Source organism: Amphichorda felina, assembly GCF_050947745.1.
Source record: "Amphichorda felina strain 45539 chromosome Unknown scaffold_5, whole genome shotgun sequence".
Classification (NCBI taxonomy): domain Eukaryota; kingdom Fungi; phylum Ascomycota; class Sordariomycetes; order Hypocreales; family Bionectriaceae; genus Amphichorda; species Amphichorda felina.
Genome location: NW_028145045.1, coordinates 1,035,089 through 1,059,206, shown reverse-complemented (window position 1 = coordinate 1,059,206; position 24,118 = coordinate 1,035,089). Strand labels below are relative to the sequence as shown.

Below are 24,118 nucleotides of genomic sequence, written 5' to 3'. Positions count from 1 at the left end.
ATTTCTCGTTTTCTTCATTTTGCAACTCTTTGTTGTCGTTCCATATCTAAACTATCGGTTTTATAGTTTCTCCCCACAGACGCTGTCAGCAATCATGACTGCCACAACCGCACAAGCGACACCGGCGGTGCCTCCGCGCCCGTCCAGAAATCCGGACAAGGACAGCTCCAACGGCGCCGCCTCTGGTCCCAAGATCCCCCCGAGGCCCTCGAGGAAGCGCCCCGAGCGCTCGTTATCCCCCAATGCCGACCGCTTCGCTCCCTCGCCCTTGAACGAGACCATCCTCGCCAGAGCCCACTCGAGGACAGGCCTTCTGAGCCCCAACCGTGGGCTTTTCGAACCCGTCGAAGACCCAATCCTGCGCCCCGGAAGCGTGCCAATGCCCTCTGTCGGCGAGGAGGGAATGGAATATACCGCCATCGCCGAGTTCGACAACGCCGAGAAGGAGCGGTCCCGGTCGACGTCGCCCGAGCAGACCCGCACCGTCGCTGAAGACCTCAAGCTCCATGCTCCCAAGCCATCCCTGCCTGCCGACAGTGCTAAGAAGCGCGTTATGGCCGTCACTCGCACCGACTCGGATCGCGCGGCTGCTTTTGGCATTGGTCACCCCAATGCTGAGGACCGTGCCGTGTCTCGCGAGGGCGTCCACAAGAGGTCCAGCACGACCTTCTCCGTGAGCAGTGACCTACAAACCGACGATGAGCATGGCATCCCCGAGATTGGCCAGCGTGTCCCGATGAACCCCCACCTGGGTGACGTGCAAGCGCCTTCGCCTGGGCCTTCGGAAAGTAGCAGCAAGAGCCACATCCGCAAGCATAGCGCCCGGATCCTTCCTCCAGGAAGCTACGGCCTCCACGGCCACGGTGTGGCGCCCCAGGACAGGCTCGAGAGGGAATACTACCAGAAGCACCCAGAGCTGTTGAAGAAGGAGGAGCACACTCCTCTGCATGATCGCCAGAATGACTATGCCCTCACCAGCACTGAGCTGAACAGGCTGGTCAGGGACACGGCCAGCCGCGGTGCTGGAACTGGTAGGAAATAGCAACTCCCATTATGATGCGATAGCGGCTAATTGCATAGTAGGAACTGCCCCTGAGTTCCGCGGTACTCCTACCGACGAGGTCGCTTTCCAAGCCAGCGACGAGTATACTCGCATAACTTCACCTCGACCTGGATCTGCGGCCCAGAAGGACGGACATAGTAGGTCGACGTCCTTGGCCAAGGTCGCCTCCAACACATCCACCCCGTCGGTTATTGAGCCAGATGAGGCTGCCATTCACATCGACGAACCCACCCATGCCGAGTACCGCTCCTACGGCGACGAGCCGCCCGCTGAGGATGACCAGAACCACGTGTACTCCGCCCCAATTCTCGCGTCCGACGAAGTCGAGAAGGACGCCAATGGCTACAGGCAGCAGCCTGCCGTCCACCCTCACCCGGAATTAAGTGGTAGCAATCACGATTCTGAGGATGCGCCTAGTCGACCTACCAGCGGACTCTTGAGCCTGCACAAGAACAGCTCGCAGCCTGAGATTCGATGCACGCCCTTGGAAGATGTCGAAGAATACGAGCCCCTTTTCACCGAGGAAGCCAAGAAGAAGGAGAAGAAACTGGCCGAGGCGGCAGAAGAGAACAAGAATCACTATCACTTCCCCAGCAAGGATATCTGGGAGGATGCGCCTAGCAGCGTTCATTACACAGCAACTGTGTTGACCCCAGATCTCCCCGAGGCGGAGCATCACAGGTCGCGGTCGTCCGGCCACCAGGGTGAACGGCCGATCACGCCAGCCCATGCCTTTGCCCAGCACCAAGAGGAGCTGGCTGAAAGGGAGGCTAAGCGTCGCTCCGGTGGAAACTTTCTTCCCTTGAACGAGTCAAGGCCTATGTGGACGTCACATCAGGAACATTTGAAGGTGGAGAAGCGGGCGACTGGGCCTCGTCGGTTCCCAAGCCGTGATGTTTGGGAGGACGTTCCCGAGAGCCAGCTCTACGAAACGACCGTAACAACACCTGAGGGAGAGGAGAGACCTGAAGTACCCACCAGACCAACTAAGAAGCCGTCGGAGTCATCACAGCGCCCTTCCATCCCCACACGTCCTAAGCCCAGGCAAGGTTCGGGCGACGATGCTAAGTCGAAACCGCCTGTGTCCGAGAAGCCCAAGCCCCAGATCCCGGCCCGCAAGGAGAAGCCACCGGTGCCGAGCCGACCTGCTGGTGGTAAGATTGCGGCCCTTCAGGCTGGGTTCATGAGCGACCTGAACCAGCGCTTGAAGATCGGACCGCAAGTTCACAAGAAGGAAGAGCCCTCGGAGAAGGAGGCTTCGGAAGAGAAGGAGAAGGTGCCGCTGTCTGATGCTCGCAAGGGACGGGCGCGTGGACCTCAGCGACGGGCCCCGGCCAAGAGCCCTGCCCCGCCGGCGGAGGAGCCCAAGTCGTCAGGCCCGGTGCTGAGCTTCTCTCTACCTCAGTCCTCGTGGTCAATCGATCCAGAAGAAGGCAGGCTTTCTGTCGACGACGAGGAGCCCGAGCAGAATTCTCCTAAAGAGGAGGCACCCTCCCAGGAGGAGGAACCCGGGGTGCAGGCGGCGGAGCCGGAATCCAAGCCAGAGCCAGAGGTCGCGGAAGAGCCGAGTAAGAGTGAGAAGGCCGGAGACGCGGAAGCACCCTCAGAGACAACTGAGGAGATAAAGACCGCGGAGGAGCCTGAGAAGGAGGAGAAGACGCTTGTGGCAAACATGGCTGGTGAGAGTGTGTTGGAAGCTACAGTGGAGAAGAAGGACGGCGGCGACAAGGTCGATCCCGTAGACGTCGAGAATGAGGTCAAGGCTTAAGTGAGCATTAAATAATAATTGTGTGTTTAAATAATGAATGAAGGACTATGCCGTTCTCTATTGTAATCACCCATCTTGCCCTTGCCTGTTTGTCTGGTTGCAAAAGTGAATAAAGGTAATGTAGGTTGCTAGCTGTATTCGTACGTGCCCAAGGATTACACTACTAGTAGTATACAGTAATAAGTACATAAATATCATGAGCTCACCAATCCATGTCACTTCCATCTCTTGTTTTCTTGATCCACGCCGTGGCGTTCCCGATCCAGGAGCTGGTCAAACTCGCGCTGCGCCTGGTCCCTGGGTGTGGACTTTTCCAAATCCGCAGACGAGTATGTATAGCTCTCCTTCGGGCCCTGGTATCTTGTGCTCTTGTCCTGTTCCTCGCCCCAGCTCTCCCGCGTTTGCGTGGCCGGGGGCGACCACTGCGCCCGGGAAGATGGCTGCTTGCTCTGGGCTTCTGCCTGGTGGCGGATGCGGTCCCACGCGGAGCCGCTGGAGTCGCCCTGGGTGGCTCTATAGGTTGGGGCGACGGGCGAGGCGTCGTCGTATGAGTCGGCGCTATCCCAAGAGTCGCTGCGGGTCTGTTCTTGCCTCTGAGGCTGGGGAGTTGACTCCCACGCAGCCTGCTGCTGCCTGCTCCAGGACTCGCTGCTCCCCTGGTCCAGTGACTGAGATTGAGATCCGGAGCCCCAGGCTGAGGAGGACGCTTGGGCCCATGGGCTTTGCTCCCTCGAGGGGCCGCCAGATGCTGTTTGCCCGGGCTGAATACCTTCATGAGATATCCGTTGCAACTCCTTTGCTATATCGAGACGCCAACCCTGAAACCTGGGGTCCTTCCTCATCGAGTCCGCAGAGCGCGTGGTGTTGATGCCCATAGCTACAGGCTGGAGCAATAGCTGCACCGGAATCCCGTAGGCGACGATCAGGATCACCGGCCAGGTAAGAGCGAGGGAGCCCCTGCGCTTCAGGAAAGGTGGGACGGTCTTCCAGCGAGGGATCGTAGCCATTACGATGCCCGCGTCCAGAGTCGCTTGCAGCATGGCTGTGGACTGGGCATTGTCGCGCATGTTGTCGGCCACGGCCTCGACCTGCGGCTGGTCGAGGCTGCGGCCGTTGATGCCGGCAATGGTGGCGATGAGGCCCGTGCCTTGGGCGAGGACCTTTCTCTTGTCGATGCCCATGAGGCTGTAGAAGAGCCCATAGGGCTCGTCGCCGAGGGCCCTGGTAATTTGCGCGCGGGCCTCGTCCTTGTAGGGCGCGGCCACTGCGCGGAGGGTCTGCCCGGTACGCTCGAGTTCGGCGATGCGTTCGCGTATGTTGTCCATGTACACCATGTTCTTCTTTGGGTGGTCACCCCCGCCATGGTCACCGCCGGGGCGGCCATTGCCGTCGTTTGACCCCTCCATGATAAGAGGCAAACAGATAATGGCCTCTGAGAAGTGCGCTGGGGGGGGAAGATTCGAGGCCGGTAGGTTCGGAGGTGATTGGGGTGGTCGAATGTTGAGACCAGATCCCCGCTACTATTGCCAGTTAGGTGGACCGATGATGATGCAAACGGGTCACAGTAAGAAGTGGAGCCTTGGAGCTCTGCCCTGCTGCCAGCTCTAGGTAGCGCTATCGACAAAGACGACGTCACGTGGGGATGGTTCGTCAAATTGCCCAGGTACGTACCTTAGTGATCAAGCCCCCTGTAACCGTGCAACGGCTGGCGCGTTGTTAAAGTGGGGTGCGACGCGCCTGGCGGGTTCAGACGCGTCCCCTGCACGGGAGCAGCAGCACCACCACCACCACACCACCATAAGGAGGAGGTCGACTTGGAGTCTTTCATGTTGGACCAAAGCGGCCATGCTGGAGCATCTTTCTTGCTCTGGTCGACCTAAACTTAAAAATGCCTCTGCAAAAATCGTACTCGGAGCATATTGGGTTATCGAGGGTGAAGCCTCCATACTACCTGCTCCCACTTGCACCCATTGCTAACGCTGAAACCACAGCGGTCACCTTGGCAACGTTCTAGAAGCCATCCTGTTAACCAACCCAACCCGCGACCATTGCAGCCAGTGTCCGAAGTCACGAAGAAGAAACTCAGCAAGTTCCAGTACAACCCCGCTCAGAATGACGAATCCAAGGACTCGACCACCGACGAGAAGGAGATAGAAGCAGATGGCAGTGTTCTGCCTTCCAAGGAGGATGATGACAAGACCGCCGCCACGCCGATAAACCGCTTAACATGGAAAGACTTCATGGACCCTAGTGGCGCCGCCGAGGAGGAGGCTCACATCTCTCCCAACGAACGCATCATGTGGGATAGCAAACCGGATACCCTTTATGCCGATGCCCTATCCCCAATGTTAGCCCGGAAAAGCAGGAAGCGCGCGAGAAGCAGCTCACCCATATCATCGCCTGCTCACGACAACCCGACTACCCCCGCAGTCAACGTCAAGAAGCTTGCCCAGGCGCTCAAATCCCCCCATGCAGACCCAACGTTGGAGCTGTGGGATCGGTATTCACTCGGCAAAAACGAAGCTCACACCACGCCTGTCGGACTTGCCAACCCAGCGCTCGCTCAGCTGATGATATCGTCCTCGCCGCGGCCGCACAGAGATGTGGTGGGGAATCATGGCCTGGCAAGCCTGCGAAGAGCCGCGAGCCACGGGCTCAACGGCCCAAAGCGGCGCAAGATGGAGAAGACCAGATCCTCCTGCGGCGGCAGCAACTCTCAACGTGAGATGGAAGCAGCTTCAAAATCTTCCTTGGTTACCCAGCTACTGGACAGCGTGAATAGTAGCATTCAGGAACCGGAACCGGAGGAGACGAAGGAGTTAATGCCCACATCCCCGTCTCCCCAGAAAAAGAGGAGATCCCCTATCAAAGATTCGACACCCTGTCGAAGAGGAACGGAAAGCAAGGCCCCAGACGTGCTTTCGGATTACGGCGATGATGATTTTGATGACGATACATTCATCGAGTTAGAAGCGACCATGACTGGATCTCGACCTGCTGTGGATCTTACCTCTGACGACCTCGAGGCTGCGGTTGATGCGGCCCAGGTGAACCAGAATGTTGGTGCCGCGGACGAGATTAACGATCTAGACGACGAGGACTTTGACGCAATTGACCTCACACCGAGCGCCCAACCCAAAGCACTGGTAAACACCCATCGCGGAGTGTCCCCGAAGAAGGCCGCCGCTATTATGACCTCAAGATCAGACGATAAATCAGACGACTTTGACGACGAATTCGGCGATCTAGACGATGGAGATATTGATTTTGATGCTGTTGAGCTGGCAGCGACCCAGTCTGTCGCGAGAGCTCAGAATTCGACCCAATCTGTAGGTTGGCAAGGAAGCCCAAGATAACCTTTGCTAAGTGGAAGGTAGCCCGGCAGGAAGCCCAAGACCATCCAGCGATACTTAGTGACGAAGGTTTTAGAGGGAGATTACGTCGACAAATACGGCGTGACTCGCCCTGAGAAGGCAAGCCTTGTGCCAGCCCATCCCATGGGCCAAACTAACATTTGATAGATACTCTTGATCCAAGCTGATGGCAGCAAAATCTCGAGGGTTGTCCACCTCCGAGGGTGCTGGTACGACACACCTGCCCATGCCGAATCATATGTCCATGTGATTGGGGACTTCTCGTTGAAGGGCCAGTGCATTGTCGACGACGCTGAGAATCTCCTAATCCTCCACCCGGACCAACTCATCTCCTCTACCGTGGTCGCAGACTCTTTTGGCTGTATGCGGCGTGCGGTTCTGCAGGACCGCGTCAAGGCCACAAGCGAAGCCTCGCCGCCGCTCGTCTATGGAACTATCCTTCATGAGATCTTCCAGGAGGCTCTATTAGCCAATAAATGGGACCGACCATTTCTCACCAAGGTCATCGAGAGGATCACAGAAAAACATGTCGAGGATCTGTACACTATCAAAGTGAGCATGGCCCTTGCTCGAGAACACCTCGAGTCGAAGATGGCCGAGCTCACTCACTGGGCTTCTGCCTTTGTAGCATCTGAGCCTAAGGTATGTTCAATTCAAATTACAACTTTTATGTGCCTCACTCACTCACCATTTACATAGGCCGATGGCATTGTTGAGGACCGAGGCGGTAGAAAGGCGAATATGGCAGTCACCAAACTATTAGATGTCGAAGAGCACGTTTGGTCCCCAATGTACGGCCTGAAAGGGAATATCGATGCCACCGTGGAAGTTGCTATGATCGATGGCAAAAAGAAACGGACATTGACAGTTCCCTTCGAAGTCAAGACTGGCAAGCATCCTAGCCCGAACCACATGGCTCAGACTGCTCTCTACACACTCCTTCTTTCGGATCGCTACGATATTGAGATAGCCTGCGGTATATTGTACTACATGGAGACCTCAAGGACGTTGCGAATACCGGCCATTCGACACGAGCTACGCCACATGGTGATGCAGCGGAACCAGCTAGCGTGCTATATCAGAGAGCGCAGCGTTCAACTGCCGCCGATGCTCAAGTCTAAGCACATGTGTGGCAAGTGCTATGCCAAGACTTCGTGCTTCATCTACCACCGCTTGGCGGACGACGGAGACGGAGTGTCAAGCGATATGCACGAGAAATTCGATGAGATCGTCAATCATTTGACTCCTCAACATCAGGGGTTCTTCATCAAGTGGGAAAACCTACTAACCAAAGAAGAAAAAGAGAGTCAGAAGAACAAGAGAGAACTCTGGACCATGACGAGTGCGGAGCGAGAAAAGAAATCTCGCTGTTTCGCAGATGTCATCATTGAAGAAGGCTCTGCCTCTGTCGACACGGAGAACCCTCGTATCAACAGATTTCATTATACCTTTGTCAAACGGCACCACCCACCAGGTTTCTCATTTCTGGAGTCTGAACTCAACGTGGGCGAGCCGATTGTGGTGTCGGACGAGGAGGGCCACTTTGCCCTAGCTATTGGCTACGTTACAGCTGTGCGGAAGCAAAGAATCAGCGTGGCTGTAGACAGACGACTTCACAACGCCCGCATTCGCCAGCCGGGGTTCGACGAGGTCGACAACCAAGTCTTTGCTAGCATCATGGAGGTCGCGCCCGAGGGCTCAGCACCAGAGGCAACACAAGGCAAGATCAAGGAGCCGCCTATTCGATATCGACTAGATCAGGACGAGTTCAGCAACGGCATGGCCACAGTCAGGAACAATCTTGTGCAGATTATGGCGGACAATGCTCCCCAAGCGAGCAAGATACGACGGCTGGTGGTCGATCTAAATGCCCCCCGATTCAAGACAGTGGCGACACAGTATACGGTGACGGGCGGTGATAGTCTCAATGTTGACCAAAAGAAGGCCATAGAGAAAGTCATGAGCGCGCAAGACTACGCCCTAGTTTTGGGTATGCCTGGCACCGGCAAGACGACGACGATCGCCCACATTATTCGTGCCCTTACTTCCCAGGGCAAGAGTGTGCTGCTCACATCTCACACGCACACCGCCGTCGACAACATTCTTCTCAAGCTCAAATCCGACAAGATCCCCATTCTTAGACTGGGCGCACCAGCCAAGGTTCATCCCGAGGTACAAGATTTTGCCACCTTGGCTGGCCTTCCCATGAAGTCGTTCGAAGAGATCAAGGAGGCCTGGCACGGCACACCAATTGTTGCCACGACCTGCTTGGGGATCAACCACCCTGTCTTCCAAGAACGCTCGTTCGATTACTGTATCGTGGATGAAGCTTCTCAGATCACTCTTCCTATCTGCGCCGGACCCATCCGAATGGCTAACACCTTTGTCTTGGTCGGAGATCACAACCAGTTACCACCAGTAGTGAGAAACGAAGAAGCTCGGGAGGGGGGCCTGGACGTGAGTCTATTCAAGCTGCTGTCCGATTCCCATCCAGAATCGGTCGTCAACCTAGAGCACCAGTATCGCATGTGCGAGGACATCATGACTCTCAGCAACACCTTAATTTACGATGGCCGACTCCGTTGTGGCACTGAGTCGTTGCGATTCCGCAAACTCGAGATCCCAAGGATGGACGCCTTGAGACAGAGGCATTACGACGCATCATCTCTTGCGCTCCCAGGCACACCACGGTCTTTCTGTGTTGGGCCCGCCCCGTCCCGTTGTTGGCTCTACGATCTCTTGGAGAGTGAGGCTCGCGTTCGCTTTATCAACACAGACACGCTCCAGCCTCCTGTTCGCGAAGAAGCCCAAGGAAAGCGTATCGTCAACCCGGCCGAGGCCCGCATTGTTTCCCAGCTCGTCGACAGTCTCCTCGGCGTTGGTGTTCCCGCCGGGGAGATCGGTGTTATGACCCACTATCGTGCTCAGCTATTCCTCCTCAAGGAACAACTCCGAGGGTACACAGGTGTGGAGATGCATACAACCGATCGGTTCCAGGGACGTGATAAGGAGGTCATCGTGTTAAGCCTTGTACGGAGCAACGACAGTTGCAACATTGGCGACTTGCTCAAGGACTGGCGGCGGATCAATGTCGCATTTACGCGGGCAAAGACCAAGCTCCTCGTTGTCGGGAGCATGAGCACCTTGAAAGGCAGCGGCAAGGAGAACATGCTGAGCCAGTTCATCTCCCTCATGGAGACACGGGATTGGATATACCATCTACCCCAGGACGCTCTGGAGAGCCATCATTTTGAGGATCTGGGTACACAGATCACAGCCACGGGGCCGACGCAAAAGTCCAAGTCGCCGGTAAAAGCGAGGGCATCCCCAAAGAAAGCGCAGGGAGGCGCGAAACCAAAGGACACTGGAAAGGAGAATCGGCGATTGTTGCCAAAGAAGGCAACCATTGGAGAGCGGGCGTTACTAAAGGGGAAACTCATCACCAGGGATATTTTGAATGAGATGACCAACGGCGCATACTAGCATTTGGAAATTACGGCAGGCATAGCGCGCAGGAGTATTGGGTGTTGGAAAATGGCAGGTTTTAGGGTATCAAATCCATGTCTTGAGTCCACTATTTATCCTCATCGTTCTCATCGTTCTCATCGCCAGAGGAGTCGGAGTCATCGTCGTCGTCGTCCTTGAATTCTCCACATCTATAAATTCGTAAGCATCCTGGGTACGTCCCGCAGAGGCTAGTAAGACTTACGCTTGCTCGCCGACGATTAGTTTCGTATACTTATCCAGCTCCTCGAGCTGCGCGACACAGCCAGTCAAGCTCTCTTTGTAGGAGTAGCTGTAGATGTCGCTCCACTTCTTGTGGTGGTGCACGTCGCTCTGCTCGGCGAACGCGGCCATCTCGTTCTCGAGCTCCATGGTGCGAAGCAGCAGCTTCCTACGCGCAGCGGCGGCACTAGGCAGGTAACGCTAACGTCTGTTAGGAGTCATGTCTTGGGCAATCCCCCAAACCGGAGAGTAGAGGAACATACGGGGACTGGGCGCTGGGATCGCAGGGCCCCGGCGAGAATGTACAGGTTTCCCAGAATCGCAGCCACGGCGTCACGGCGGTATCCCAGGAGTTTCTCAGCAGCGACCGGGTTGTCACGGATGTAGCCAGGGTTGTAGAACATGGCCGACTGGCGGACGGTGATGAGATACTCGAAGAAGCGTTCGCATGCGTCGGCGAGGGCTGAGTAAGGGAGCGGGTCAAAGGGACCACGGAGGCGGATTTCATGCCGGGTCATAACCTAGGACCACGCGTGAGAAGAGGCTCAGTGGATGGGGTTACGGGACGGCCGGGCTTACCAGCAATTGCCTGATGCGGACGAAGCCCTCTCGGAGGCGGCCCTCGAGCATCTCTGATCGCTCAATGTCTTCAGGCGTAGGTTCGTGGCCTTCTTCAAAGTAGACGTATCTAGTCACGACGCCTGAGCCGGTTAGAGTAGAGCAGGTAGTTCAGTAAGAAGCCCTTACTTCGATAGATAATGCTCATGAAGAACATCATAGAAGACAAGGCAAACCTGAGCTCATGTCTTGCAACAAAAGGCCAGAGGACCCAGTTGACGACAATAGGAACAACCGTTCCCACAAGAAAAGCAAGCCCCATGTACAACGCTACACGAGCAGTCGACCTATCCTGGTTGTACTGGATGGAAAGAGATATGATTGTGAAGGACAGACAGGCTATTTGGCCAGATCTCTAAGTATAAACATCAGTAGTGGATCGCCACGATAGACTAAAGCGCAACATACCGGATGAGAGCTCTGTATAAACCTATAGAGCATGGGAATCATGAAGATGGCAGCAAAAACGGCCAGGACAAATGGGTTTCCGCCGCCGGCGGCGTGGGCAGCGCCAGCCCATACTGCTCCTAGGACAGCAGCAAACGCTCTAGTAACGAGGTCTTGGATATTTCCGCCCACTCTAGGGTGGATCATGATCCAACTCACAGAGACTACCCACCAGGCTTCGTAGTAGTCCCACCAATTCCGCCCTTTGAGGTACGACGGAACTGAGAGCAAAGAAGTGACCAAGCAGACTTTGAAGGCGTACCGGGTCTCGAATCCCTGAAGGCGATGGAGCACACGCCAGGCTTTGTATCTTTTTCCCTTCTTTTCCTTATCCGTCTTGGCATCAGTCCCGGCATCCATCGTAGCATGGGTGCTCTTGACCCCTAAGGGCTCTTCATCAGGCTCAGGCGAGCCTGGCCTCATGCGCGGCGCAGGCTTGTAGTCGCGAGATTTGATCTTGTCTAGGAGCTTCGCAATATCAGAGAAGGTGACCTGGTAGGAACCTGCAGTGATGCCGCCCCTATCATGGCGGACCTGGCGGTTTGTCCTGTGCAACGATTTCCAGAACGGATACGATGGCATGTATATCCGCGGCCAGCTCGGACTCTCTTGCATGCGCTCTACCTTATTCAGGAGTTTATGAACGGTGGCAGCAGCCTCACGAACATGCCTCGCAAAGATGAAGAGTTCAACCACTTCAGACTCCTGGGTTGAGGAAGGGTCCAGTTCGCCCGAGCTGAGTAGCTTCGCCTCAACGTCGTCAAATGCTAAGAGGGTCGCTTTGAGGCGGTCCCGGATAGAGCCAATGTCGGAAGAGACGTCGGGCGGAGGTCCTATATGTTTGCGGTAGCCAGACAGATCCATCAACGCAGCGTGGCTGCGCCTCAGCCCTTCCCTCATACACGCTAGAATATCCTTGGAAGGCCCTGCCAAAGTATGAGTGACCTTACGGCTAGCATCCTCCAGTTCGGTCGAGGAGGCTGAGCCGAGTCGGGCCCGACCGGGCCCCTCGTCGAATCGCCGTGGGGGCGCATTGGCGGTGACAGCGACGGTCCCTTGATCACCCTGTTCCTGGAACATGAAGGTCTCCGTTTCCATTGACAAAAAAGCTCGAATGACGGCTTGCATCAGATTTCGCAGATCGCTAAAATCATCTGGACGAAACCTCGTCACAGTAATGTCAATGCGCATGTCACGACAGACAGTTGAAAGATCGACATAGGCTTTGGCCAGCGACCTCCTTAACCTTATGTCCCGAGGGCGAGGAATAACGAGAGAATCCTAGGATTGTCAGTACACATCTCCCCTGTTCTTAATTGGCACGATGACTAACCTGAGCGATGAAGAAGAATTTGTTAATCATAACAGCGAGAGGCCGGGCACCAGCGTCGGGGAACACTAGACAGTTAACGGCCAAGGCAATGCCTTGACCTATGACCCAAGGCAAGCCGTAACTCAAAATCTTCTCCCAGTCTATGCGCCGGCTAAATGTCTCGGCCAAGGTGGTAAAAGTGATGGCTATACCAGCGCACAAAACAGCCTGATGAAACTTGACAAAGAAGGATCGCACCCAGGCAATGACAGCCATGAAGAGGGCGAGGAACGTGGCAAGAATACCCCCATATCCAGCACTGGCTGCCAGAGTCGAGGTGGATAGCAGCATAGCAATCACGCCCCAGCCGAGTCCTGCAGCGGTCCCGACGGTAGTCATGATGGCGCCCTCAATCTGGGATCCGACCGTTCGAGCAGGGTGGTTGAGAATGACGGAAACAACCATGATGTAGCTATACCTCCCGAGCCAGTCCCGAGCAGCTGGTATAAGACAGATGATATAAGCGATGAAGAAGGCCAAGAAGGTCTTGAGCAACCGAATGCCCGCTCTAGTCGTTGTCACCCGGATGACCAGTGAGCGCATCTCATGCATCTGCCTGGACAGGAAATATTTGGGAGACAGCGGATGCCCCTTGTCAAATGCCCGTGGAAGAGTGGTTTTTGCATATTCCCTGAAGTCCAAGTCTGACGTATTTGAAGGCTTGAGGAACAAGGCGTCGAAGAAGCCATCGCGTAGCTCGGAGACTCCATAGGTTTCCGTGTCGATCTTGTCTCCCGAGACCATCTGCTCGATTTGTCCCAAGGTGACGGATGAGTTTTGCCTGCTTCCAAGGGCAGGTCTCGCTTGAGCCAGATAGTTCTGGTTGAGAGGTGAAAGCCCCCCAGGCAAATCACGACCAGCAGCATCGCCAGTCACATTGCCGTCCAAAGACTCGTTCGGAGCTCCATGGCTGGGGATTGCTGAGCTGGGGTCAAGATGCATCTTGCAGATTAGCCCCACGGGAGCATAGGAGCACGATGGTCTAGGCACTGAGGCCTGACAGCAAGACGAGGTTAACGAGTGTACGACCAGTTGGCGAACTGTGACCCCTGGGGCCCAAAGCTGGGCTTTCTAGAGCTGTGATAAGGCACCATGAAGGCCGGGGCTCTCCGTTATCAGAGGTGTCCTCAATTCTTAATCAATCGTGCCTCGGGAGATCTGCGCTGCCCAAGTGACCACTTGCAGAAGCTATGATGAAGTTGGCGGCCTGGCAGCTGTCGGATTGGTGGAGATCGTGGGGTAAGAAATCATGGAGTGTTTAGGGTGGAGGGAGGGGGACGCTCAACCTGTCCCACGGCAATGTGCTCCGAAACGGCAGGTTCTTCACAAAGGAAGTGAGACAAATTTGGTTTAAAAATAGGGCAACTAGATCTTCAGATACCTCAGTAGTCAGATTCAAATTTGCAGCAGACTACGGGCATTGGGTTGCATGGCACGCATCATGGTCATTTTCAAAGCCAATTCATGACGGTGTCTCTAGCGATCGACGCAAAAGTGGAGCCTCGGGTCGTGAGTGTCATTGAGGATCCCGATGCCGTCACGTGACTTCCATCCAGTCCGAGCGCCTCGCACCTTGACCCATCTCAACGACAACCACCAACGTCTCCCATCTCAGCCGGCCGCCAACACAGCCATTGACCGAGACCACGAACCCCAATCCGCACATCCCGAGCCGCACACCGGGCCACCATTGCCATGGCCCTCATCCGACACGCGGCCGCGCCCCTGCGCTCCGTGCGCTGTGTCCGCCAGTCCGCCACCACCTCCACCAGCGCCACAAGAAACTTCTCCCTGACGACCCGACGACAAGGCGGCGGCGGCGGCCAGCAGTTCGACCCTCCCACCGGCTGGCTCTGGGGCATCAAGCCCGGCGAAAAGCCCGAGCCCGAGGGCTGGGAGTGGCCCATGTACATCTTCTGCGGCAGCTTGGTCGCCACCGGCATCGCTCTGGCTTTCAAGCCTGACACGACGTGAGTCTTGTCCCCCATATTGGCGGCCATTCGGCTACTCCCGATTCCATCCTCCACGGATCTGTCGATCTGTCGTGGTTCGGGACAAGCTTTGGCGTCCACGAATGAACCCCGTCGTGAGTCAATTTTGCCAGAGCGAAAATATGCTAACAGGCTCCTCGCAGTGTCTCTACCTGGGCCCTTGAGGAGGCCAGGAGGCGGTTAGAGGCCGAGGGCATCCTGCCCGACCCGAGTGCGAAGGGCGAGAAGAAGGATTAGATGGGTTCTTTGGTTATTTTTGCATCGGCATGGGACATGCAAGAGGAATACGGAATCGATGGAGCTGCATAGTGCCCTGGATTTAGACCCGCGACCGTGTATATTGGCACTCCGTCTTCCCAGTGAAGATTCCTCTCGGTTTACGCCATTACTAGAAGAGATGTACCTTTCTTTTGTCACCAATGACACTTTACACTTGACACACAACCAACTGGGTCGGCCTCCAGTGCCACCTCGCATGGCCCACAAATGCTTTGCGGAGCCGATATCTCGTGCGGTTACAATGAACGTAGCAAAATAGGCTAGAACTAAATCATGTAGATTCTCCACCGCTCTATTGATATACTGCCAAATACTAACGCATATATATGTTTTCTCAACCCATCTACGGCTTGGTCACATAGCTCCACTCGTGCTCCTCCTCGCCATACTGGATACCTTCGATCCAGTTCTTCATCCGAAGAGCAATCTCGCCAGACTCCTCGGTCTCCTTGAGGCCGCAGTCAATGATCTCGCCCTTCCACGAGATCTTCCTGACGGGGCTGACAATGGCAGCGGTGCCGGCGCCAAAGGCCTCAATCAGGCGGCCCTCCTTGGAGGCGTCGTAGAGTTCCTTGATGGTGTACTTGCGCTCGCTAATCTTCCAGCCCTCGGGGACGAGACGCTCGCGGGCCAGGGCGAGGACCGAGTCGCGGGTCACGCCCTCGAGGATGGTGCCGTCCAGCGGCGCCGTGACGAGCTCCTTCTGGCCCGTGGCCTTGTCCTTGATGGCGGCGAACATGTTCATGGTGCCGACCTCGGTGACGTACTGCTCCTCGCCGAACAGCCACAGGTTCTGCTGGAAACCACGGGCGGCGGCCTCGAGCTGCGGCAGGATGCAGGGCGCGTAGTTGGCGCCGAGCTTCTTGTCGCCGACGCCGCCGGGCCAGGCGCGCACGGCGTAGTCGGTGGCCTCGAGCGAGACGGCCTTGAAGCCGGTGGGGTAGTAGGGGCCGACGGGGGAGGCGATGACATAGAGGAGGGCAGAGCCGGGGGCGCCGACGCCGAGCGTCTTCTGCGTGCCAATCATGGTCGGGCGGAGGTAGAGGGAGTAGCCGCGCTGGTTGGGGATGGACTTCTTCTCCACCTGGACGAACTTGTTGATCAGGTCGATGAAGGCCGAGGGCTCAAAGGTGGGCAGGGCGATGCGGGCGGACGACTTGTTCAGGCGGGCCATGTTCTTGTCCGGGCGGAACAGGCGCACATTGCCGGCCTTGTCCTTGTAGGCCTTGAGACCCTCGAAGCACTCAAAGGCATAGTGGAAGACGCAGGTCGCGGGGTCGAGGGAGAGGTTCTGGTAGGGGACAATCTTGGGGTCGAGCCATCCGTCCTTTTCAGTCCACTCAATCATGAGCATATGATCTGGCAGAGATAAGGTCAGCGAAAGGTGTATACAGGCGCGTGAGGGCCCAATTGGGCGTACCGGTGAACTCCTTGCCAAAGACGAGATCCTCAGGCTTACTGAGGGCCTTGGGGTGCTTGGTCTTAGTGATCTGGAGCTTGGAAGGATCCAGGGCGCGCTGCTTGGAGGCCGATGCGTGATCGGCCTTGACGCTGAAGGGGCGCGCAGCGTAGCAGGCTGGCAGCGCTCGCGGCGCCCGAGTGGCGCTCCGCAGAGCAGTGGATCGAAGAAGAGACCTCATCGTGGTGAGCAATCCGTGGAGTTGCAAGGTTTGCGGTGAGCACGGGGGGAAGGGCTCGAAACTTTTGAGGCGCAACTTGGGTGGTTGTATCCGTACCTGTACCTGTCCGATTTCGGGGAATAAACACTACACCGGAATTACCACAAACGAGTTGGTACAACGTACCCAACTGAGACTTGCTCGCTTCCTAACACGAGTAATGCCTATGACAACAAGAGAGGAGCGTCCTGGCACAGATTGGCTCGCGTGACTCTTATACCGGCTCCCTAGTGAAAATACCCGCATGCCTAAGCCGTTGGTATCGGGGCTGCATCGGAGCTCAATGTAGCTCCCTGTGCCCGTGACAAGGCGTTGTATGCCGCCCGTTCGCTGCACTGCAAGGGCGTGGACCTGCAGCGAGCTCCAGCGATTCGGGCGGTCATTCGCCGAAGCTACCCGTTCGTGCCGTTCGCCTGCTACGAGTACTCGTGCTCAGCCACATCTGGCATGTCAGCCACAAGAACCCACGCGTGGCTCGCGTTCTCTAAGCCAAGCATGCCAAGTTACAGGTACAGCACCGTCAGCACCCGCTTCACCACCGTAATACTTACCATCTTTGGGTGTCAAGTCGCCGCACAATCCCAACGCTACCCACGCGCGGCCGACGAGCGCCAGAAACCCAGAATACGACTGCGCAAACCTGCCCTAATCGCTGTTCAAGCCACGTGCGACTGCCTTCTTGTCGAGACTCTCCAAAGCCCATTGTGCGCAGCCGCGCAAGCCCGACGTAACCGCCCCTCCACCCCGGCTCTTATCCCATCTCGCGGCGTCTCGATATGATCCAACCAGTCCTCGACCCAATCGCATAACCCGACACCATGTTCTCCTCGGCGCTCAAGTCCATCTCTTCCACCAACATCACTGCCAACTACTCCATATCCCCGAACCCGACATCGACGGCCGGCCCGTGGAAGATCTACGATGGAAAGAAGAAGTCGACCGGCAAGGTCTACAGCGTCTTTGTCTTTGATAAGAAGTCGCTCGACTCCCACGGTAGCTCTCTAGGCAGGTCTGGAGGTGCCACTTTCAAGCGCACCGTCGACCAGCTTGTCGACCGTCTGAAGAAGGAGGCGTCCAGTCTAGCCAAACTCAGGCACCCGAGCATCCTCGAGTTGGTGGAACCGGTGGAGGAGACGAGAAGCGGCGGCCTACAGTTTGTGACGGAAGCAGTGACTGCGTCCCTTGCGAGCGCTCTGCAAGAGAAGGATGATCAGGAGAGGTCTGGCGGCCCTGGTGGAAGGGGAAGTCGGTTCGTCACCGAGGATGCGGACGGTGTAAGGAGGAGACGAGAACTCGAGATCGACGAACTTGAGATTCAAAAGGGCCTGCTGCAAATCAGCAAAGCCCTCGAGTTCCTACACGAGAATGCCGGTCTAGTACACGGCAACCTAACCCCGGATGCGGTCCTCATCAATGCCAAGGTATGTCGCCCATCCTCGCCGACATGGAACGTCGCCGCCGACTGACACGCCTCAAGTCCGACTGGAAAATCAGCGGGTTGGCTTTCTGCAGCCCCATCGAGGGATCTACCAAGCCCACGTCGATACACGGCGTCAACTTGTACGAGGTTCTGAACCCCGATCCGAGGTTGCCCAAGTTTGTCCAGCTCAAACTCGACTACACATCGCCCGACTTTGTCATGGACAACAATATGACGGCTGCTGCCGATATGTTCTCACTAGGACTGTTGTGCGTGGCACTCTACAACTCCCCCCACCGCTCCCCATTGGAGGCACATGGCAGCCTCTCATCCTACAAGAAGCTCTTTGCTTCCTCCTCCACCATCCCCTCAACCTCGAACAAGTTCCTCTGCTCCCGTCCCCTTCCCAAGGACCTTGCAGGCCATGTGCTTCCCAGGCTCATCACACGGCGGCCGGCCCAACGGCTAACCGCCAAGGAGTTCCAGGAGAGCGAATACTTCGACAATGTCCTAGTGTCGACGATTCGCTTCCTCGACGCGTTCCCAGCCAAGACGCCCAATGAGAAGAGCCAGTTCCTGCGGGGGCTCACCAAGGTGCTGCCGTCGTTCCCCAAATCCGTCATCGAGAAGAAACTCCTCCCGGCTCTATTGGAGGAGCTCAAGGATAGGGACCTCCTCTCTCCCATCCTGCAAAACGTGTTCAAAATCCTCCAGCTGCTCCCCTCCTCGCGCCGCGCGTTTGGGGACAAGGTGCGACCGGCGCTCAAGGATATCTTCGTCGTCAACGCCAAGCAGGGCCAGCAAGAGAAGGACCCGGCTCGGGACGCAGGACTAATGATCTTCCTGGAAAACCTTTCCGTGTGCGCCGACAATTGCTCGGGGGCAGAGTTCAAGGATGGTACGTTGCCCGCTCATATCGACGTATCTTGATACTGACCATGACCTAGACATATTTCCCGTCCTGTTGGCCGCCATCGAATGCCCAACTCACTCCATTATTGACGCAGCCATGCGGAGTCTTCCTGTTGTCCTGCCCGTGCTCGACTTTAGCACCATCAAGAACGAACTGTTCCCCATTGTCTCCGCCGTCTTCACGCGCACCAACAGTCTGGCCATCAAGGTCCGCGGCTTGCAATCTTTCGTCATCCTCTGCGGTGGGTCCGCCGATGCTGCAGCTGACGATGGGCTCAACGGTCTGGATGCCCAGAACAAGAAGATCACGTCGTCGACCGCCTTGGATAAGTACACAATGCAGGAGAAGATTGTCCCTCTGATCAAGGGCATCAAGACCAAGGAGCCCGCCGTCATGATGGCCGCCCTCAACGTTCTGCGAATCGTTGGCCAGGTCGCCGACGCGGAATTCGTGGCTATGGACATTCTCCCCATCCTGTGGAGCATGAGCCTGGGACCGCTACTCGAGCTGAAGCAGTTCCAGACTTTCATGGAGCTCATCAAGCTACTCTCGCGCAAGGTCGAGGATGAGCAGACCAGGAAGCTGCAGGAGCTGGGCGGGACCAACGGCTCCGTCGGCGCCAAGAATGAAGACTTCCTCTCCTTTGGCGGCGTGACGGGCACGTCGTTTGACCAGAGCAACGGGGCGACCGAGGACGACTTCGAGTCCCTCGTCAAGGGCCGCACAAGCACATCCACATCCGCCACACCGGCCAACGGCTCTGGTGGTTTCGCCAGCTGGGATGATGCACCCAACTCATCTTCCACCACCAGGGGGGCGGGGTCTTCCGCCAGCACACCCCAGGCGCCAGCTTTCTCCTGGTCTACCCCCAGCCCGTCCGCGGCCGGCCCGACCAGCCCCCCTACCCGGGCAGGCGCTATGAAGTCTCAGCAGTCGAGCTTCCGCACCGTCACACCCGACCTTAACCGCTTCGAGTCCCTCACGCCGGCATCGACGCAGTTCAGCCAGCCCATGCAGCCTACTCAGCCGTCCGCCCCGCCACCTTCGGCGTCTATCAACTGGTCCTCCGCCGGCACAGGTGCATCTAACCCCTGGGCATCGTCGTCGACGCCAAACTACTCGGCCAGCACGCAATCCAGCTTTGGTGGCATAAACACCTCCATGTCCAACATGTCCATCGGCCAACGCCCCTCCATAGGCTCCCCCGACTCGCGCGGGTCGTCCTTCTCGCTCCCACCACCCCCGGGGGCAGGGACGTTGTCCTCCTCGGGTTCCGCCTTTGGCATCCAACAACCTCAGCAACAGCAGCAGCAGCAGCAGAAGAGTCCCTGGGCATCTATGGGCGCCCAGCCGTCATCGCACATGAGCATGAACAGCGTTATGGGCGGCGCCGGCGGTATACAGCAGAAGCAGCCTCAGCAGCAGCCCCAGCAGAAGCAGCCCCAGCAAAGGTCGGGGCTGGACAAGTATGAGAGTCTGATTTAGGGCGAGGCGTTATGAGCAATAGCGGATTAATTTTTCCACGCCATCATAGCCGGGAGGGGGAAGGGTTACTTTTTGTTTTAAGACGTACATAAGCATGCTTCGAAATAGACATGACCAGTATATTATACCCGTATCTTGAAAAGTCTCTCATGTTCATTTCTTCGCTCGATGAGACCCGATCACATCCAGTACACGAATCCCTCTTCAGGGCGGTCCATTATTTTGGAAAAGCAAGGTCATGTAATCCATCTACAGCTTCTACAGGCCTCCTCTTCTGTTCTCCATAACCACACCCTTTCGCGAGAAAATCAACAACAGTGGCGCGAGGGTTATATGTCCTCTCGCACCCTCTGTCCCTCTTTCCTTCCCCTTCTTCATCCAATCCTTCTTCCCCGGGTACAACAAGTGCGAACAGAGAAGAAAACTAAACCGCAAAGGAAACCGGACGTATCAAAAGTTTCCGAGTCCAGACGCCTCGCACCAGGTCGTTGCCCGCCAACTCCCTACACCAATGGACACAAAGAAAATGAGCAAAAAAGAAAAGAGAGAGAGAAATTCAAACATCCTTGGCAACTCCTCTACTTCGAAGGCTTGTCGGGCGTGAACATGTGGCGGCTCTTATAGCCCTCCTCGGTGGACACGTCGATGCGGACGTCCGGGTCGACCATCTCGTGGCAGAACTCCCAGCCGAGGCGACGACACAGCTCGGTGACGACGGTATCGCAGTCACCGAGGAGGTCAATGTCAAAGTTGATGTGGTTGACGGCCTGGCGCGAAATGTAGATCTGGGGGATGTGCGAGGGGAGCCACGAGACAATCTCGGAGACGGGCGTCACCTTGAGCGAGGTGCCGATGACGATGACGAGGTCGACCTTGTCGCGGTCGTGCTCGGTGAGGCGCCTCGAGAACTCGTCGGGGAGGGCCTCGCCGAAGAAGGTGATGTCGGGCTTCATGATGCCAGCCGTGGGCACGTCATACGTGGAGTCGTCGTCCTCGTCAGAACTATTGGCGGCGGAGGCGCCCCAACGACGGCGACGCTTGCCATCAGCACCAGCGGAGCGCTTGCGCTTGGTCGGGGCAGCGGCAGCGCGCAGGTTCTGGATGCAGCGGGGGCATTTGGGGATGTTGCCAGCTTTGATGTCCGGGAAGATCTTCTCACCCTGAATCTTGTAGCCGCACTCGACACAGCTGGCGGTGCCGAAGGAGCCGTGGCACTGAATGAGCTTGTCCTTGGGGACGCCGGCCTTGATCTCGAGGTTGTCAATGTTCTGGGAGTAATTGGTGAGAAGCTTGCCACGCTCGTGCAGCATGGCGATGAACTTGTGAGTCGGTGTGTACTGATCAATGGCGGGGACAATGTCCTTGGCGACCGAATAGAATATGCTGGGGTCCTGCTTGAAGACGTTGATGTCGAAGACCTCCTGGGGGTCGCTGAGACCGAGGTGCTCGAGCTTGGAGTAGAGACCGGTACCCTTGGAGCGGAAGTCGGGAATACCGAGCGAGGTAGAGATGCCAGCACCGGTGAGCAGGATGATGTTGGAGCTGCGGCGGATGAGGTCGACAGCGTCGCCAACCGTGTTGTAGCGGGCTAGCTTGGCACGCTTGGAGAGCTCGCGGGTTATGGCCAGGGACAGCAGGCTGCAGTAATCCTCATCCGGGGCGCCCTCGAGGAAGGCTGGGGCTTTGATACCAAAGGCGCTCAGCAGCTTCTTGGCCGTGTAGCGGCCAGAGTCGACGGTGCGCTGGCAGAAGACAGCTGGGCCATATTCGCGCAGTTCGCGGCGCAGACGACTGGCCTCTTCGGGTGTGCAGACAGAAGAGCCATTGGTAGCACCGGTGCCTGCGCTGGCGCCATCTGAGCAGCAAGTACGAGTCAGCAAAACTTGATCGTCATCACCATGAGGCTCAGCACAGGAAGACTCACCCGACACGGAGGCAGAGGCATCATCGTTGACAAGCTCCTCAAAGACATCCTCGAACAGCGACTCGGTCTCCCACGAGTCACGCACGTCAGCAACGCGCTCCTCGAGGTCGGCGAGAGAAATGTGGACAGCGGCGTCTCTCAGCTCGTCTGACGTGGGATTGTCAGACAGCTTCTCGGGTGCCTTGCCGGGGCTGGTCTTGCGCTTGGCCAGGGTGACACCCTTGGCTGCGCCACGTTTGCCGTTCATCAAGGCTGTGTGTGTGGCCTTGCAAGGTTCTATGGATGACAATTCGGTAAGCCGGGTTTTGTGGTTTTGTGGTGTTGTGGTTTTGTGGTGTTGTGGTGTTGTGGTGTTATGATGGTGTGCAAAGTGTGCAGGTAGATAGATGGTGAGACTAGCTAGGCCAGAGAGGAAAGGGAAAGAAAAGCGAGAAGAAGAGTGGAAACAGTTTCGCGACTATGTGGTCTGGTGTTGCGGTCGAAAAGAATGAATAAGGGTGGGTGAAGCGGAAAAGGACAGCGATTATTAACTCGGACTCCAGAAGGTCAAAAGGCTAATAAACGGCTTCGAGCACGGATACGAGGATTGGAATATGGGCGACCCCCTGTCTCAAAGTCCTCGAGGTGGTTTGAAAGGGAGATGGCCGAGAGACCAGCCAACAACCGCCAATCCAGTAGTCCGGTAGTAGTCCAATTCCGTAGGCCCGAATCCCCAATGCGATGCGACCCCGAAGAACGCGTCAGGTGGTGATGGGGAGAGGAAGAGAAACGAGGTGAACAGTGTGAACAGTTTGAACAGGTAAATAAACAGGTAAACAGGTAAACCGAAAAAGGAAGAGAGAGAGAGTCGCGAGGGAGGGGCAGAAGGGAGTTGCGACAGAAAAGACAAAAAGTCTTGCCGTCCAGCGTCGTCCGCCCAATCCGGTCAACTTACCCCAGGAAATACAAGCAACAGAATGCAGGCAAGGAGCGAATGCAACAGCAGCCAGGGGAGAGGCGAAAAGGGGCTGGAGCAAGGGTGGAAGAGAGTGAGAGTGAGAGTGAGTATGACACGAGCAGTGAGATGAGAAATGCGAAATGCGAAATGCGAGATGAGAATAAGAAAGAAATCAGAAATAAGAAAGGGAAAGAGAATACGAAAACCGGCGCCAATCGCCAGGAAATAGACTCATGTGTGCCTAAAACAGCCAGCCACCCGGAAAAGCGTGCGTGGCGCCGCTCCCGTGTCATAGTAGAAAGAAATGGGCCACTCATGACTTGTCCCTAATTTTCTGTCCAAGTGCTGTAGACTGTAGTACGGCCACCGAGTACGGCCACCGAGTACGACTCTGTACCGACTCCATCGCGCCCTTGATTCATCGATGCCTCATCAATGCGCCTCACCAATGCCTCATTCGCCGTATTGCTGCAGAAGAACTGCTGCCCTTGTCATGCTCTTGTTGCTTCGTAATCCCCTCGAGTCCTGATACTGCTAGCGCAGTCACTCGTGGCTGGAACGATTAAGACAAGTCAACTCAAACCCCAAACTATAAACGGAAGCTTCCCTATCGCCACCTCGACCCACGCCCTGACCAGCGAACACTCCGGACTTTGAGCCGTAACACAATAGACCCCAGAAAGGCGGTATGCGCTATTCACAGTCAGCCGGAGTTTCTATTCCGCCTCTGCCGGTCGCCTCCATCCCACCACAACTAGAAACCCCCCCGGCCCCTCCGTTAGTTATACTAATAGTCCTCTATGCTACCTATGTAGTTACCTACCCTATACTATTCCTACCTGCAACAACCATCTTCGTACCTACTCTCTCTATTTTGCGTCTGTATAACAGGGACTTCGCAGTTTAATCACTCTCGCCTGCCTTCATTATCATTCCCGGCGCTTCTAATATATGCGTGTCAAAGCATCACACGCGCATCTTAATCGCAGCACTCAGAAGGTGAAATCCTTAGTTAGTCTACCAGTCTTCGGAAATATTCGGGCCCAACCTGCTCTCTACATCCCCTCAACTGCCTCCCCACCTCATTTGGCTAGCCACCAGCGCGCCACTACGACGTACGGA

General features: G+C 56.4%; 8 protein-coding genes across 8 annotated transcripts; 4 read left to right on the top strand and 4 right to left on the bottom strand.

Moving 5' to 3' along the window:
• Nucleotides 1–94: 94 nt before the first annotated feature.
• Nucleotides 95–2,831, top strand: ACO1O0_005181 (altered inheritance of mitochondria protein 21; the record flags this gene model as incomplete). Its single annotated transcript, XM_083194607.1, has 2 exons — nucleotides 95–1,031; nucleotides 1,084–2,831. The coding sequence occupies 2 exons, from the start codon at nucleotides 95–97 to the stop codon at nucleotides 2,829–2,831; spliced, it is 2,685 nt and encodes an 894-aa protein (XP_083049520.1).
• Nucleotides 2,832–3,046: 215 nt separating this feature from the next.
• On the bottom strand, nucleotides 3,047–4,237 carry ACO1O0_005180 (uncharacterized protein; the record flags this gene model as incomplete). The annotated part of the gene is made up of 1 exon (XM_083194606.1): nucleotides 3,047–4,237. One exon carries the CDS (start codon nucleotides 4,235–4,237, stop codon nucleotides 3,047–3,049), a length of 1,191 nt encoding a protein of 396 aa, XP_083049519.1.
• Nucleotides 4,238–4,719: 482 nt separating this feature from the next.
• On the top strand, nucleotides 4,720–9,688 carry dna2 (bifunctional ATP-dependent DNA helicase/ssDNA endodeoxyribonuclease DNA2; the record flags this gene model as incomplete). Its single annotated transcript, XM_083194605.1, has 5 exons — nucleotides 4,720–4,764; nucleotides 4,886–6,160; nucleotides 6,209–6,313; nucleotides 6,353–6,847; nucleotides 6,905–9,688. 5 exons carry the CDS (start codon nucleotides 4,720–4,722, stop codon nucleotides 9,686–9,688), a joined length of 4,704 nt encoding a protein of 1,567 aa, XP_083049518.1.
• Nucleotides 9,689–9,779: 91 nt separating this feature from the next.
• Nucleotides 9,780–13,112, bottom strand: BRE4 (uncharacterized protein; the record flags this gene model as incomplete). Its single annotated transcript, XM_083194604.1, has 7 exons — nucleotides 9,780–9,861; nucleotides 9,915–10,132; nucleotides 10,195–10,452; nucleotides 10,511–10,632; nucleotides 10,679–10,850; nucleotides 10,958–12,277; nucleotides 12,330–13,112. The coding sequence occupies 7 exons, from the start codon at nucleotides 13,110–13,112 to the stop codon at nucleotides 9,780–9,782; spliced, it is 2,955 nt and encodes a 984-aa protein (XP_083049517.1).
• A 951-nt stretch (nucleotides 13,113–14,063) lies between these two features.
• On the top strand, nucleotides 14,064–14,596 carry ACO1O0_005177 (ESSS subunit of NADH:ubiquinone oxidoreductase-domain-containing protein; the record flags this gene model as incomplete). Its single annotated transcript, XM_083194603.1, has 2 exons — nucleotides 14,064–14,338; nucleotides 14,503–14,596. The coding sequence occupies 2 exons, from the start codon at nucleotides 14,064–14,066 to the stop codon at nucleotides 14,594–14,596; spliced, it is 369 nt and encodes a 122-aa protein (XP_083049516.1).
• A 385-nt stretch (nucleotides 14,597–14,981) lies between these two features.
• On the bottom strand, nucleotides 14,982–16,278 carry BAT2 (branched-chain amino acid aminotransferase; the record flags this gene model as incomplete). Its single annotated transcript, XM_083194602.1, has 2 exons — nucleotides 14,982–15,997; nucleotides 16,059–16,278. 2 exons carry the CDS (start codon nucleotides 16,276–16,278, stop codon nucleotides 14,982–14,984), a joined length of 1,236 nt encoding a protein of 411 aa, XP_083049515.1.
• An 857-nt stretch (nucleotides 16,279–17,135) lies between these two features.
• Nucleotides 17,136–20,135, top strand: ppk32 (kinase-like domain-containing protein; the record flags this gene model as incomplete). The annotated part of the gene is made up of 3 exons (XM_083194601.1): nucleotides 17,136–17,738; nucleotides 17,795–18,635; nucleotides 18,745–20,135. The coding sequence occupies 3 exons, from the start codon at nucleotides 17,136–17,138 to the stop codon at nucleotides 20,133–20,135; spliced, it is 2,835 nt and encodes a 944-aa protein (XP_083049514.1).
• A 578-nt stretch (nucleotides 20,136–20,713) lies between these two features.
• On the bottom strand, nucleotides 20,714–22,306 carry SIR2 (DHS-like NAD/FAD-binding domain-containing protein; the record flags this gene model as incomplete). Its single annotated transcript, XM_083194600.1, has 2 exons — nucleotides 20,714–21,990; nucleotides 22,060–22,306. 2 exons carry the CDS (start codon nucleotides 22,304–22,306, stop codon nucleotides 20,714–20,716), a joined length of 1,524 nt encoding a protein of 507 aa, XP_083049513.1.
• Between the last annotated feature and the right edge of the window lie 1,812 nt (nucleotides 22,307–24,118).